A 14320-nucleotide genomic window follows, 5' to 3' on the forward strand; every position below is an offset into this window, starting at 1 on the left:
CTCGGGCAGAGAAGCCGGGACTTTGATCTGGGTCTTTGGTTTCACGTCGCACACGAGATGGCTTTATTCTCTCTCTCTTTTTAAAGTGCCGCACGCTTGTTCGCTCGGACTGGGCGCCAAATCCTGGACTCGTTTCAAGCCAACCCGACCATCTCTCCTGCAGAGTCTTTCATCCAGATGTGGCCTCTGGTGAGCCACATAAGGGGCAGAAAAGCAGGGGATGGATAGACTTGGTCCAGAGGGCAGAATCCATAATTATTTACCACAATTGGTCTGCAAAAGGAAAATGTGAAGGCCAGCTCGTCTTGCCCTCTAACCTTCTGTTAGGCAATATTAAAAAAGCAAGATTCATCCACACAATAACTTCATAAGATAGGCCGGATGTATCTCAGTGGCTTTTCATGGCTTCTCAATGGGTAGATCAGTAATGGCTGACAAAGACCTGCAAAGCTGAATCCGGCTACTGCTTCAGAAAGCTCAGTACCATCTATCGTGACTAGAAGAAGAAGAGTTGGGATTTATACCTCACTTGTCTCAATTATAAAGGATCTCAAAGTGGCTTATAAACTCCTTCCTCTCCCCACACCAGACGCATTGTGAGGTTGGTGGGACAGAGAGAGTTCAGAGAGGACTGTGACTGGCCCAAGGTTACCCAACAGGCTTCATGGGGAAGACAGTTGTAGTGGTAAAGAGCAGGTGGATTCTAATCTGGAGAACTGGGTCTGATTCCCCACTCCTCCACCTGAGTGGTAGAGGCTCATCTGATGAACCAGATGTGTTTCCGCACTCCTACATTCCTGCTGGGTGACCTTGGGCTAATCCAGTGGTGGGATCCAAAAATTTTAATAACAGGTTCCGATGGTGGTGGGATTCAAACAGTGGCGCCGCCGCACACACGGACCTCCAGTCCCTATTAGGCAGGGAGGTTGCTTTAGTAACCCCTTGTCGGCACTCAGAAAAAATTAGTAACCACTTCTGGAGAAGTGGTGAGAACTGGTTGGCTGATCTGGGCTAGTCACAGTTCTCTCTGAACTCTCTCAGCCCCACCTACCTCCCAAGGTGTCTGTTGTGGGGAGAGGAAGGGAAAGGAGCTTGTAAGCCATCTTGAATCTCTTTACAGGAGAGAAAGGTGGGGCATAAATCCAAACCTTCTTCTAGATAAAAGTCCACTGCTCGTGTGGAGGTGTGAGGAATCAAACCTGCATGAAAACAATCGGCATGGTGCAGTGTTGAATTGGGATCTGGGAGACCCAGGTTCGAATCCCTAGTCTGCTGTGGAAGCAAGGTGACCTTGGGCCAGTTACACACATGGAAGAGGGGAGAACAAGGTAAAGCACTTTGGGTCCCCAACTAGGGAGAAAGACAGGTTATAAATAACATAAATAAATAGCTAAATCAATAAGAGCATCTGCTCTACAACTGAACATCTTCTCAATATTTCCCTGAAGAACAAACGTTTATACCCATTCCCCTGATGGGAGAATAGGGTCAAGATTGATTCACTAAAGACCACGCAAAGATTTTCGTGGCCAAACCCACGAGCTTGAGAAACAGCCAGTGGGTCAGGATTTCCTTTAACAGTGGCCTAATCCCCAGAAAGTAGAGCAGACAAACCATTTGCCAGGAAAGGCCGTGTTTCTGCAACACAAGAATAGAAGGGCAAGAATGAAAACTGACTGGAAGGCCCCCTCTAAATCCCCTGCTTCCCCTGACCTCTGGGTCGTACCTCCAGACTTCCACTGTGGCATATCTCCCCAGCTGGAGAGCAGATTGGGTGAGATAAGGGCAAAAATGCTTTGGGACTACATCCAAAGCTGCAAACTTGCAAAGAAATCTCCAGGCAACCCAGCCACTGGACTGCGTGAAGGCAAGCACCAGGCAGGCCATCTGTTTGGTAGAGATAACCAGATTCCCAGCTGGGGACTAGAAACCCATTCCAGGACAGACACCGGGGTTATCGCTTGCAGAGAGGACAGCTGGCTGATCAGAAATCCAGCCAGGCTGAGCTGTTGATAAATCTCAGGGAAGGGAGCCAAAAAAACAAGGTGGGGGCTGGAATTCGCAGTCTTGGGAAGAGCCTTTTCCCAAAACTAGAAAAAAAAATGAGGCACAGTCTAGTGAAGATGCTGGACAGATCTCAGATAAAGAAATAACTAGGTAGAGAAGGCATGTAAGACCAGGGAAATGCCTCACTCTGATAATCTCAGCACAGAGGGCGAGGAGAGAAAAGTAAGAAATGGTTTGCAGCAAGGTTACTCTGCAGGAGGCCAGGGCAACCCCATTCCCTTCTCTAGAGGAATCTTGGTACTCCCACTCTGCCGTTACATATGTTTTATAAGTAGTAGAGTTAACCCCACTCCAGATATTTGCTGGATCATTCTCATCAGCCCCTGCCAGCATGGCCAATTGGCCCTGCTGGCAGGGGTTGATGGGAATTGTAGTCTGTAACATCTGGAGTGCCAAAGGTTCGCCACCACTGCTCTATGGTATTGTTCCTTTGACCAAGCAGATAAAGCCCTTCCTGATTTGGAGAACCTTCTATCCAGCAACCTTCCCTGTGATGTATCGTCGAAGTCTTTCACGGCCAGACTCAACGGGTTGTGGTGGATTTTCCAGGCTGTGTGGCCGTGGTCTGGTAGATCTTCCTAACATTTCGCCTGCATCTTGTGGCTGGCATCTTCAGAGCTGTATCACAGAGAGAAGTCTGTTACACACTGTCCACACTGCTCTCTGTGATGCATCTCTGAAGATGCCAGCCACAGGAGCAGACAAAACGTTAGGAAGATCTACCGAACCATAGCCACACAGCCTGGAAAACCTACAACCACCTCCCCTGTAATGTATGTTCCTTTAACTAGGATTGTTCCCCTAGCACACCTGATGTTTATTAAGCCTGGTGTTTTATCATGAGCGGTCGTTGCTCTCTTGTAGTTCTTGTTCTCTGCCTATGTTCAAAGACTTTGTGTCTCCAGGCTTCTCTCTCTATTAAACTCTACTGCTGTCCTCTGAGTATGTCTGAGGATTGCTGGGTTTGCTGCGACTAAGAGACATTACATTCCCCTTCTGCCTATTTTCTTCACATCCCTTTTTTGGACAGACCGCTAGCAGGGTTCTTTTGTTTCTTCTTTGCCCTTTGTACAGCACGGAGGGAGCTGAGATGCTTCGTAAATAATCCCTGTTCACACAGACATTTACGTCACTCAACAGCCACAGAACTGAAAGCATCCGTTTTGGGAAGCACCGTCACAGACAAAACACCATGCATGAATGCATACCTCATGGCGCTTACTTCAGCAGAGTTAGTTTGACCAGTATTCCAGATACCATGGATCATATTCCCATCAGCGCCCCTATCCGCCAATTGGCCATGCTGGCAGGCTGGGATAGGACTTGTAGTCCATGAACATCTGGAGCCGCAGGTTGCAGACCCCTGAAGTGGAGCAATTCACACATTCAGTTCGCCAAGCGTCACAAGAACAGGCAATGCGCAAAGAGGACCGTGCTCAGATCTGCATGTCAGCTTTCGAGAGTCTGCGTGCTGCTAGTGTGGGTGGAATGTTGGATATCCATTGAAGGCAACCACCAGTCCGGCGCAGGGCTGGCCACCAACTGACACAACGGCATTGAGCTGAGATCCCTTCCTTGTGGAATGCCCCGCTGTTACTCTCGCTCCCTTCAACAGTTAGGCCTCTTCCGCACATGCAGAATAATGTACTTTCAATCCACTTTCACATTGTTTGCAAGTGGATTTTGCCATTCCGCACAGTAAAATCCAGCTGCAAAGTGCAGCAAAAGTGGATTGAAAGTGTATCATTCTGCATGTGCGGACAGGGCCTTAGTTTTAAGACAACTGGCTAAGGAACAAGCCAAAGAACAAGACTTTTGTTTTTTTTGCTTTAGAAATCACTGTCTGTCCATTTGATCTGATGGCTCTGAAGACTAGGACAATGAGAGAGGGAGGAAATACTGCATCTATTTGCGTTTTCCACCAGGACTACAAACTTCCACCCTGTTCTCCTGCTACCTTTTATTTTCATGAAATAAGAAAGAGAAATATGCATATTTCTGGCCCTTACGGCTTCCAAGGCTCGATCAAAAGTATGCAAAGCTAATACTTATGAAATCTCAGAAACCAGAAGGCAGTCTTACCTGGGAAAGCTGCCCCCGATCCAGGCCACGTCGACCGTTGCCGTGGAGTGTTTGCTCCCGGTTTGCAGCTCCGAATTCACCAGCCACTGGGGATTCCTGGTTCTCGTATTGAGCAAGTTGACCCCCTTCTTGGCCTTCACCCTGCCAAGCAGCAAGAAAAAAAGGGGAAGGCAACAGCAGTTTCTCAAGGACCTCATCTCCTCAAAGGACCCCCCCCCCCTTTGTATTTGGGGGCACATCCCACTATAACCGCTGGGCACAGTTCATTGAGCGAAACACCAGTGGGTACTCTCCTGTTCCTGGTAGAGGCAGTGCAAAGAAATAGAAATGAACATGAAAAGCTCAGCCATCCTGAGCCCAACTTAGTCGGGAAAGGGCAGGGTAAGAATGAAACAAGCAAACAAAACTGACGTGGGAAGCTTTGGGAATATCAGAAGAACCCCCACTGGCTCAAGCCAAAGGTCCATCAAGATTCACCATAGAGCTAGAAGAGGCCAGGCCACAAGGGCTATCAAATCCACCCCCTGCCATGCAGGAAGGGGAGTACCACCCAGGGGGACTTACTTACTTACTTACTTACTTACTTACCCGTTACTTACTTACCGCTCGGCTACTTCTACTTTGCCTTACTTATAATCAGATTCTATATACCGCCCTTCCCAAAGGGCATTTTTTCAATGGGGTGCAAATGTCCTCAAGCAGCGCCATATTTATCATGTGGAGGTGGAAAAATCGCCTCCATTCCTCCTCCGGGTCACATTGTCTCTACATCTGGTGCAAAAAAATACCAGCGTTGTTTGGTTGTGGTGGGAGGGCAGTTTCACCATATGGGGTAAAGGCGGAATTTGGAAACTCCCATCTTTCACCGGGCTACATTTTCCCTAGATTTGCCTCTGCATGCAGGAACACACAATCAAAGCAATCCTGACAGATGGCCATCCAGCCTCTGATCAAAAACCTCCAAAGAAGGAGACTCCACCACTCTCCAAGGGAGCGCATTCCACTGTTGAACAGCCCTGACCGCCAGGAAGTTCTTCCTGATGTTTAGGCAGAATCTCTTTTCCTGCAACTTGAACCCATTACTCCTAGTCCTAGTCACTGAAGCAGCAGAAAACAAGCTCGCTCCCTCCTCAGCATGCTGCCACTGAGAAATCTGGAAATGACTTTTAATCCATATGGAAAGATTGTTATAAAAAGGGGAGGGTGGGCAATTATTTTTTATTGAAACTGGAATATATAGTGTTCGGATCAGAACTGCATATGTTCTATTGGAAACCTCCCTGAGCACGTAAGAGGAGGTTTTTTTTACAGTAGCCAAATACATGCATAAAGACATAAATAAGTTTGGCAAGGGACACAACCCTTTGTGGGATGATTACTTCCATGAACCTAGCTGCGAGACTATTTGGATGGACCCCCAAAAGACCCATGACCACCAAGGTCACCCAATGGTGACCATCCATGATCACCATTAGACACACCAAACTCACAGGCCTGGAGACTCAGGTTCCTTCTGGACCTTTTATCAGCCCTGTGAGCCTCCTCTGGATTCCACTGCCGGGGCTCCTTACCTGAGTGTAAAATGCTCCACTGTCGAATTGCCCATCAGGTAAAGGATGATGCTGAGCACCTCGCCGGGCTTGAGGGGCTTCTCTGGAAGGTGGATGTCGAAGACGCGGTCAGTCCAGGCGCTTGCCTCCTGTATAGGGTTAGAGGCGCGCTGGCTGACCAGCCTTAAGCTACCAATGCGTAGGAGCGGGTGCTGCGTAGGGCCCTCCGTCCTGGCTCCTGCACCACCCCTCCGTGCCCCCTGCTCACTCCCGCAGTCCCCCATCCCATCAGGTGCGTGCAGAGTGTAGTAGAGCTCCACCTGCTGGGCATCCCCTGCCAGGTCTAGTCCATCCGCTACTTTCCTGTGACCCAGAGACACAGCAGAAGGCCCAAACCAGGCCTGGGGCAGCTCCGCTTGGGCGAGGCAGGTGGCAAGGCTGCCCCGCAGGCGGCAAGAGGTCCGGAGCTCACGGGCAGCTTCAAGCTGAAAGCCGGAGTCAAGACGCAGGGCAGCCGCCAGTCACCGCCAAAGCTCTCATCCCAGTCACGCCTGCCACATAAAAGCACCTGGGCCGCGCTGGCTGGAGAGCACCCGCAGGCGGACGGTGCATGAAAGCCCGCGATCTTCTCCAGCGCTAACCGCCAAGCTGGGATCTCCCACAGCTTGAGGGCTGCAGAAGCTCTTTGGGCAGTGGGAGGCCCAAGCTGAAAGGCCCCAGGGAGACATTCAAGACAGGCAACTCCTTGGGTTCTGAACACTAATTTGCTGGCTCAGGAGCTGCCAAAGCTGCTGAGCTAAGCTGTTCCCACTGGGCACTGGCCGCATCTCTTTCAGGAAGAAGGCCAGGCGGGTGTTGGAGAGCCGGTAGTTCACAGGCAGGACAGCAGCTGCGGAAGGCAGGGAGGTCTCTGGGGGCTCTGAGCTGGTGGGGGGAACCTTGGCTTGGGCTGGAAAAGAAGAGAGAGGAAAGGAGTTAGTGAACCAACCTTGTTCTCCAGTCCTAGGGGGTGCTGCCTCACAGCCATCACTCGGCCCACTTACGCAGGGCCAAATTAGACATCACTGCCTCCCAAAGTTCTTCAAACCTTGGAGGAGGAGGAGGAGGAGGAGGAGGAGGAGGAGGAGGAGGAGGAGGAGGAGGAGGAGGAGGAGGAGGAGTTTTGGATTTGGAGTCTCTATAAGGAGACTCAAGGTGGCTTACAAGCTCCTTTCCCTTCCTCTCCCCTGTGAGGTAGGTGGGGCTGAGAGAGCTCCTTGTGAGGCAGGTGGGGATGAGAGAGCTCTGAGAGAACTGTGAGTAGCCCAAGGTCACCCAGCAGGAATGTAGGAGTGCAGAAACACATCTGGTTCACCAGATAAGCCTCTGCCACTCAGTGGAGGAGTGGGGAATCAAACCCAGATCTCCAGATTAGAATCCACCTGCTCTTAATCACTACACAACGCTGAGGTAGACTGGGAGACTTGGTATCATCTAGCTTCACTGCAACACGTATAATTTCAGAACATTTCTATCCGGCCTTTTTGCCTGTTTAAAAAAGGAAAATTAAAGCACAAGCCACAACCTGAGTGGCCCCAAGGGGACCTTCTCCTGGAAATCAGACCTTTCAGCGATCGAGCTGTTGGGAACCCAAGAAAACACTGTTTGTGGCTTAGGAGTTTGAACTTCTGCCTACCAGAGATAAAAAAGCTGCTTCCCTAAAGTCCTTAGAACGATTTAAAGGCCAGTGTTTTCTGGAGAGGCTATTAATTAATAAGAAACCAGGGTGGGGGTATGGTGGTGGGTGGTGGATGGCATTACTGGAATATTGAATTTTGCAATGTTTTATTCATTTTATGATGCTTTATTGATTTCTGCTGTTTCTTAACTGAATTTCTGTTGTACCTTACTGGCCTTTTATTGATTTTATCATATTGGGCTGTGTTACCAATTGCCCAAGGGACTTTAAGTTAAAAGGCGGTATATAAATACACTCATCGCATAAACATAAGAACAGACGGAATCTAAAACAGTAAAAAAAATAGAACCTGCACAATTGGATAAAAGCAATACACTAAAAACAAGAGCTTTGTTTTTTTTAAAGCAGCCAAGATATAGAACAATAGGAAAAAACCCAGAAAACAAACATGTACACACTGAAAGTACATCTGATGAGACTGCGCTATATTATACCATTCCACATCCTAGAACAGTGATAGAAAACCTATGTCATGGTGTGTTAAAGGTGACACACCATGAGGTTTTGGGTGACATGCCAGCCTTCACCAACACCCGATAATTGTTCTCCCTTTTTGAGTCTGAGTCATTTTGGTAATTATTTGATGTTTCTTCATATAATGCATCGCACCACACATGATCGGACGATATTTTTTTAAAAATGAATGAATATGTAAAAGAACTGTTTCTCTTTTTGTTTATGGTGGGGTGACATGCCACCAGAGCCAAGTTAGGCATTTTTTAATTGTTGACACACCGAGCCCAAAAGGTTCACCGTCGCTGTCCTGGAAGGTCCCATACAGACAAGTAAACAAGATGGAAAGACAGCCAAGCCGCCCCCCCCCCCCCCAATCTCACGGAGTGCTAGCAGCAATCCTGCGTGACAGCGCCGGGGTCACCCTAACAGCCCCCCCGCAGCCTCCGAGGCAGACTTGAGAGTTATTAATAAGCAATCACCTTCATTAACCCTCTTAATTGCATGCAGATTGCGTCCTTCAATCAGGCTTTCTCTGCATAATGGCGATGCCTTCTCTTTATTTACAGCTGGCAACCAAACGACTGTCAAGAGGACGGAAAGTGAGGAAAGATGCCTCCAAGCTGTTCGTGTTTGAAAAGGGGGCCAAGGAACTTTCCTTGTGGGGAGAAGCGTAGAAATGCAATGAAATAAATGCATGGGATCAGTTGGCAGAGGTGGGCCAAGGCGGTTGAGTAGCCCAAGGCAGAAAATCTTAAAGGGACCTCATATTACGGGGGGGGGGGGGATTATAATTAGCTGAACAGGCAATGCTTTAATGGGGTCCTAACATTTGAACTCTTCGGCAAGACAAAACAAGGAAGTAATATAACCCCAAAGGTGTACCTGCCAGAGGGACACGGGGTAACCCATGTCCCCGGGCGCCACCTATCTGGTCACATGGGGGATGTAAAATGGCCCCCCACAGACTGAAGCCTTACACAGGCCCGCAGGGTGCCCCTTGGCCCAGTCTTGCAAGAGGCCGAAGATGAGGCAGCAGGGCCAGCGTCGATAGAGGTTGAGTGTGGGAGGATGGCAACAGCGAGCAGGTCATAGAAAGCCGTGAGCCTGCTGGCTGCTGCCATTCCCCACCCCACCCCCAGCTCAACCTCCATCTCACCAGCCCTGCTGCCCCCAGTTACAATAATAACCCCACCTTTTTTGCCATCATGTCACAGCTGGCATTGTGATCCTGTGGAGGTTTCAAGGCAAGAAACATTCAGAGGTGGTTTGCCATTGTCTGACTCTGCACGGCAACCCTGTCCTTCCTCAGTGGTCGCCCATCCAAATACTAACCAGAGGCAGCAGTGCTTAGCTTCCACGATCTGATAAAATGAGGCTAGCCTCATGTTTATTGGATTTCTATACCACCCTTCCCCTTTCGTGCTCGACGCAGCTGGCATCATGATAAAACACCGTACACATCTAAAAAATAATATAAACCTGCATAACAAAACCAACAGCAAAAAATACACTTAATAATAATAATAAGGTGGTGATCTTCAGATATTCAGCACCATAAGAGTTAATGATGGTAAAATGCTGGAAAGAGGGAGGAACAGAGAAGAGAAGAAGGGGGAGGCCAGATGGTATCATAGCTCAGGGTATCATAGACGGTATCAAATCTCAAAAGCAATAAACTGTTTCCATGTGTGAAATCTACTCCCTTAAATCCCACTTTTCACTTGGAGATAGCCGGAAGAGGATTCAAGAGAACCACAGCATAATTTTGAGTTTTAAAAATTTATTGACATTATTTATCGTCCCCCTTTCTCAATTGGACTTACAGCAGATTACAACAACTGTAATAAAAGGGTGTGATTGCAAGAATCTTCAGACCTGTGCTTGGAACAGCAGCAGCAGAAGCAGAAGCAGAAGCAGAAGCAGAAGCAGAAGCAGAAGCAGAAGAAGAAGAAGCAGAAGAAGAAGCAGAAGAAGAAGAAGAAGGAGGAGGAGGAGGAGGAGGAGGAGGAGGAGGAGGAGGAGGAGGAGGAGGAGGAGGAGGAGGAGGAGGAGGAGGAGGAAAAAAAAGAGGAGGAGGAGGAGGAGGAGGAGGAGGCGGCGGCGGCGGCGTCGTTTGGATTTATATGCCCCCTTTCTCTCCTGTAGGAGACTCAAAGGGGTTGACAATCTCCTTGCCCTTCCCCCCTCACAACAAACACCCTATATGGTGGGTGGGACTGAGAGAGCTCCGAAAAGCTGTGACTAGCCCAAGGTCACCCAGCTGGCATGTGTTGGAGTGCACAGGCTAATCTGAATTCCCCAGATAAGCCTCCACAGCTCAGGTGGCAGAGTGGGGAATCAAACCCGGTTCCTCCAGTTTAGAATGCACCAGCTCTTAACCACTAGGCCACTGCTGCTCCTGAAAGAACCCTTGTCCCTTTGCTAAGGACTCAGCAAAGGAGAGTGTGATTCTTAGGTAGGTCAAGCCCAAATTACCGAAGATTCCTCCAGGAAAAGCACAACCCAAGTCCTTGCCTGCTAAAAGGAGTGTGCAGAAAACAGCAAACCGTTCAGAAATGTCAGTTTGCATTGCTGGCAACAGACATCTGACGCTAAGCCCAGGGGCTGGATGCTGGAAGGCGAAGTCCGTTTCTGAATGCCAACGGCTGCTTTTCCAAAGCAAACCATGGAACTTTTTCTTCCTTCTTTAAAGAAAAAATGCAGTTTAGAACACCCAATGTCAAAGAATCTGCCAGGCGACATCTGTCTATTCGGGAAACAGCTTCTGAAAATAAAAAGTGTGCGTGCACACCAAAGTCTGTACCAAGAATAAAACTTCGCTGGTCTTAAAGATGACACTGAACTCAAACTGGTTCTGCCAGCTCAGGTTAAAGGCCCTTTTAGTAGAGCATTATGTGTCTCCAAGCAATTAATATCCAGAGGCATACTGCCTCTGTAAATAGAGGCTCCATTTTTCACAATAATGGCTAATCAGGAGAGCCCTGCTAGATCAAATTAAAGGTGTGTCTAGTTTTCTACTTGGGCCAAACCAATTCTTCTGGAAAGCCACAAGCAAGGTTTCAAGGTTTGTGCATGCATTTCATATTAATGATGATAGAACAGGTAAAAAAAATACCTTGTTTAATGTAGCCTTGATTGGAATAGAAATCTACCTGAGGAACTGCTGACTTGTGTACCCTTTGGTGCCTCTTGTGGATCCTATCTTTCAACCAGCTCTAGAAGACATCCTGGATTCCAGGTGAAACCTAGCAGCTGCAGTTTACAGGCATGTCCACCCTGCCCTGAAACATATCTCTCATTCCCTGTCTGCATTTTCCAGTCTAATGAAGAGTTCTGTGAGAATCAAAAGCTTACACAATATTTTGGCTGACCCTGGTTAGAAAAATGCACGACGCTGCTGTCATTCTGGGGATCCTTCCATCGGCTAATGCAGCTGCCCTCGACCTCTGTCCACATTTCATAAGCGTGTGGTGTTCTTTGTCAGACACGACATCCTTTTATCTTTGCAAAATCGACAACCTGTCAATTTCCCTGGGTGATCACTGAACCGCATTAGGGGAGAACAAGAGAAAAGATCTATCTGATACCATTCCTAATTGTAAGACTCTCTCCTGCTTCGCACTCTTGCTTTGTAAATTCTATAGGACAGGGGGCTTTAGCACAGTTGCAGCCTAGCTCTCAAAAAAGGAACTCTTTCGAATGTCGGAAAGATGAGGGGGGTCCTGACCTTGATGGCCCAGGCTTGGAAGCTAAGCAGGGTCAACCTCAGTTAGACCCCTAAGCAATTTCCAGGGTTGCTGCGCAAAGGCAGGCAGTGGGGAACCACTTCTGCTCCCCTCTTTCGTTGAAAACTGATTGAGTTGCCATCAATCAGCTGTGACTTGACAGCGCTTTCCAACCAAGATGAAGGCCGGGCCATCCCTTTGCAGCTTCATCCCAGCAAAGGGGAAACTGTCGAGCAGCTTTTAAGCAGCTCTGGCAGTCTGCTTCTCCAGTGGCTGGCAAGAGTTCTCCAACATCTGCACGCCAGCATGACAGACGGTCTAACAGAAGACTCTGAAACGCCACAAGCAGGGCTTGAAGGGGTCTTCCTTCTATTCCTGTCTTCTGGCAACTTGAACCCAGAACCACAGAGGTTACTCTTAGCATCATAGCTAAGTTGAAGTATGGTGTAGTGCAGCCATTCTCAACCAGGGTTCCCTAGTACCCTGGGATGCCGTGAGCATGTCCCAGGGGTATCGCGGCAACACTACCGCCCCCCCCTCATTTTTGTGGTGTCTCCCACCGGCGCCACAAGGACATGGAGCTGGCCCATGGGGCAGGGCCTGCCACAAAGTCAGCAGCATTTCAATCGCTACTAGTGTCTCTTCCTTCATCCTTCCAGAAGCAAAAGGCAAAATATGCAAATGGGAGGGGAAGGTGGAGGGTGGCGGCAGGGGTACCGTGAGATATGAAGAGTGAGGTCAAGGGTACCCTGACCTCGAAAAGGTTGGGAAACACTGGTTAAGAGCAGTAGACTCTCATCTGGAGAACCGGGTTTCATTTTCCGCTCCTCCACATGAGCGATGACCTCTAATCTGGTGAACTGTTCCTTCACATGTTCCTTCACATGAAGCCTGCTGAGTGACCTTGAGTTAGTCACAGTTCTCTCAGAATTCTCTCAGCCCCACATACCTCACAGGGTGCCTATTGTGCGGAGGGGAAGGGAAGGTAATTGTAAGCCACTTTGAGACTCCTTAAAGGGAGATAAAATGGAGGCATAAAAACCAATTTTTCTTCTTCTAAATCTAGCTTCATTATGTCTTGAGGCAGGGAGTTCCACAAGTGCACACAACATTGGATGAAGGAGGACTTTTGTTAACCTGTTAGAAACTTACTGCTGTTCATCAGTTTCAATGGGACAGCCTCATTTATAAGTGGGGGGATTCTCTCTGTCCACACTGGGCATAACTTCATAAACAGCTATCAGTTCTCCTCAACTTTATCTCTTTTTCTTAACCCTATTTTTATCCTTTCCTTACAGAAAGGGCTGCAAACCTCTGATAACTTAAGAGAGCTGTTTTCTGCACCTTTCCCCACTCAGCATTATCCTTTTTTACCATCCACCAGTCTGTTTAAAGGTTGGAGGAGTGCCCAAGGGAGCTTTTGTATTAGGGCTTCTCAGAATCTGCGCGGCGCCAGAGGTCTGTGGAAGAAATCCCAGTCTGCTGGCACAAAAGGCACTTGGAAGTTGTTTCGCCCTTTTGCATCTATGGCATGACTATCGCATCAACCCACATTTTGCAAGTTTAAACGTTAATGTACCGCCTGTTTAGAAACCCACGCCCCCCCCCCCTTCCCACCGCTGCAAAGGAGGGAGCCGACAAAACTTTGCAAGTGCGGCTGGAATTCAGCGACGTCTCCCCATTCATAACCAAGCCACACAAAAAATCCTGGACTTTAAACTATGGGTTGGCTCCAGGGCAGCATTTCCACAGGCTCAGATTTCTGTCTGCATCCCCCTGCCCACAGCAGCCTGAAATGGCCTCTGCTCTGTAAAGTAAGAGGGCCTCCTCAGAACAGGACTCTGAGGAACATTTTGGCCTTCTGCTGGAGAAGAGAGAGTCATGAAACTAATCTCCTAGACCCCATCCTTCAGTTTTGCCTTGAAAATTTCATTCCATCACCAAAACCACCATGGCATTATATAGTTGCCAACCCTAGCAACCACTTGTGGGAGGGCCAGGGGTAGAAACATGCTGGTAACATCACATGACAACATCACTTCCAGGGGAAACCTGGGAGAGATGGCAAGTAGCTCTAGGAATCACTGAAATCTATAGTTCAACAACAGCTGCTGAGGGGTTTTTTCTGTTGGTCCCCTCCACTGGAGAAACGGAACCCCTAATTGGGTGACAACTCTCGTCTATCTGGATTTTGGCAGTGATCAAATATGAAACCTCAAAAGCTGTCAAATGCTGTAAACTAAATGATAACGACACGCAGATTTTTCTATAATCCGTTCTGTGTTCAAGGCACTTAATATACATTATCTGGATATAATCCTCGCATCAGCCCTGTAACATTGACCCCATATTGCAAAGGGAATGGATCAGCTGGTCCAAGCCCATCCAATTAGAGATGCGTTCCAATTTTTCCCTCTGCTGTTTTGACCCCAAAATCCCACTTTTCGGTTTTGCCGCTGCCTTATTCAGAGTATTGATCTCTGTACGTTTTCCTAGCATTACATTTCTCTCATAAAATAAATGCATGCATTTCCTCCGTATGGTGCGTTACATTCATATTCTGTGTTTATACTTAAGACTTTTGGACCAAACCTCACTGCATCTGCGGCCACCTTGAAAATTTTGAAAAAGGGCAATAGGCGCTATTACGCTAGCTGATCCCAGTTTGTCTGACTGAGTGGGGATTTGAAACCCTACCCAGT

At 48.3% G+C, this 14320-nt stretch overlaps 1 protein-coding gene across 1 annotated transcript in view; it reads right to left on the bottom strand.

Annotated features, from left to right (window-relative positions):
* The window catches only part of TMEM132E (transmembrane protein 132E), a 149391-nt gene that overhangs the window by 23799 nt on the left and 111272 nt on the right, over positions 1-14320 (bottom strand). The window contains 5 exon segments of the mRNA XM_048519328.1: positions 4150-4290; positions 5721-6181; positions 6184-6248; positions 6251-6497; positions 6500-6648. Coding sequence (XP_048375285.1) covers positions 4150-4290; positions 5721-6181; positions 6184-6248; positions 6251-6497; positions 6500-6648 — 1063 coding nt within the window.

This window comes from Sphaerodactylus townsendi, linkage group LG16 (assembly GCF_021028975.2).
Source record: "Sphaerodactylus townsendi isolate TG3544 linkage group LG16, MPM_Stown_v2.3, whole genome shotgun sequence".
Lineage (NCBI taxonomy): Eukaryota > Metazoa > Chordata > Lepidosauria > Squamata > Sphaerodactylidae > Sphaerodactylus > Sphaerodactylus townsendi.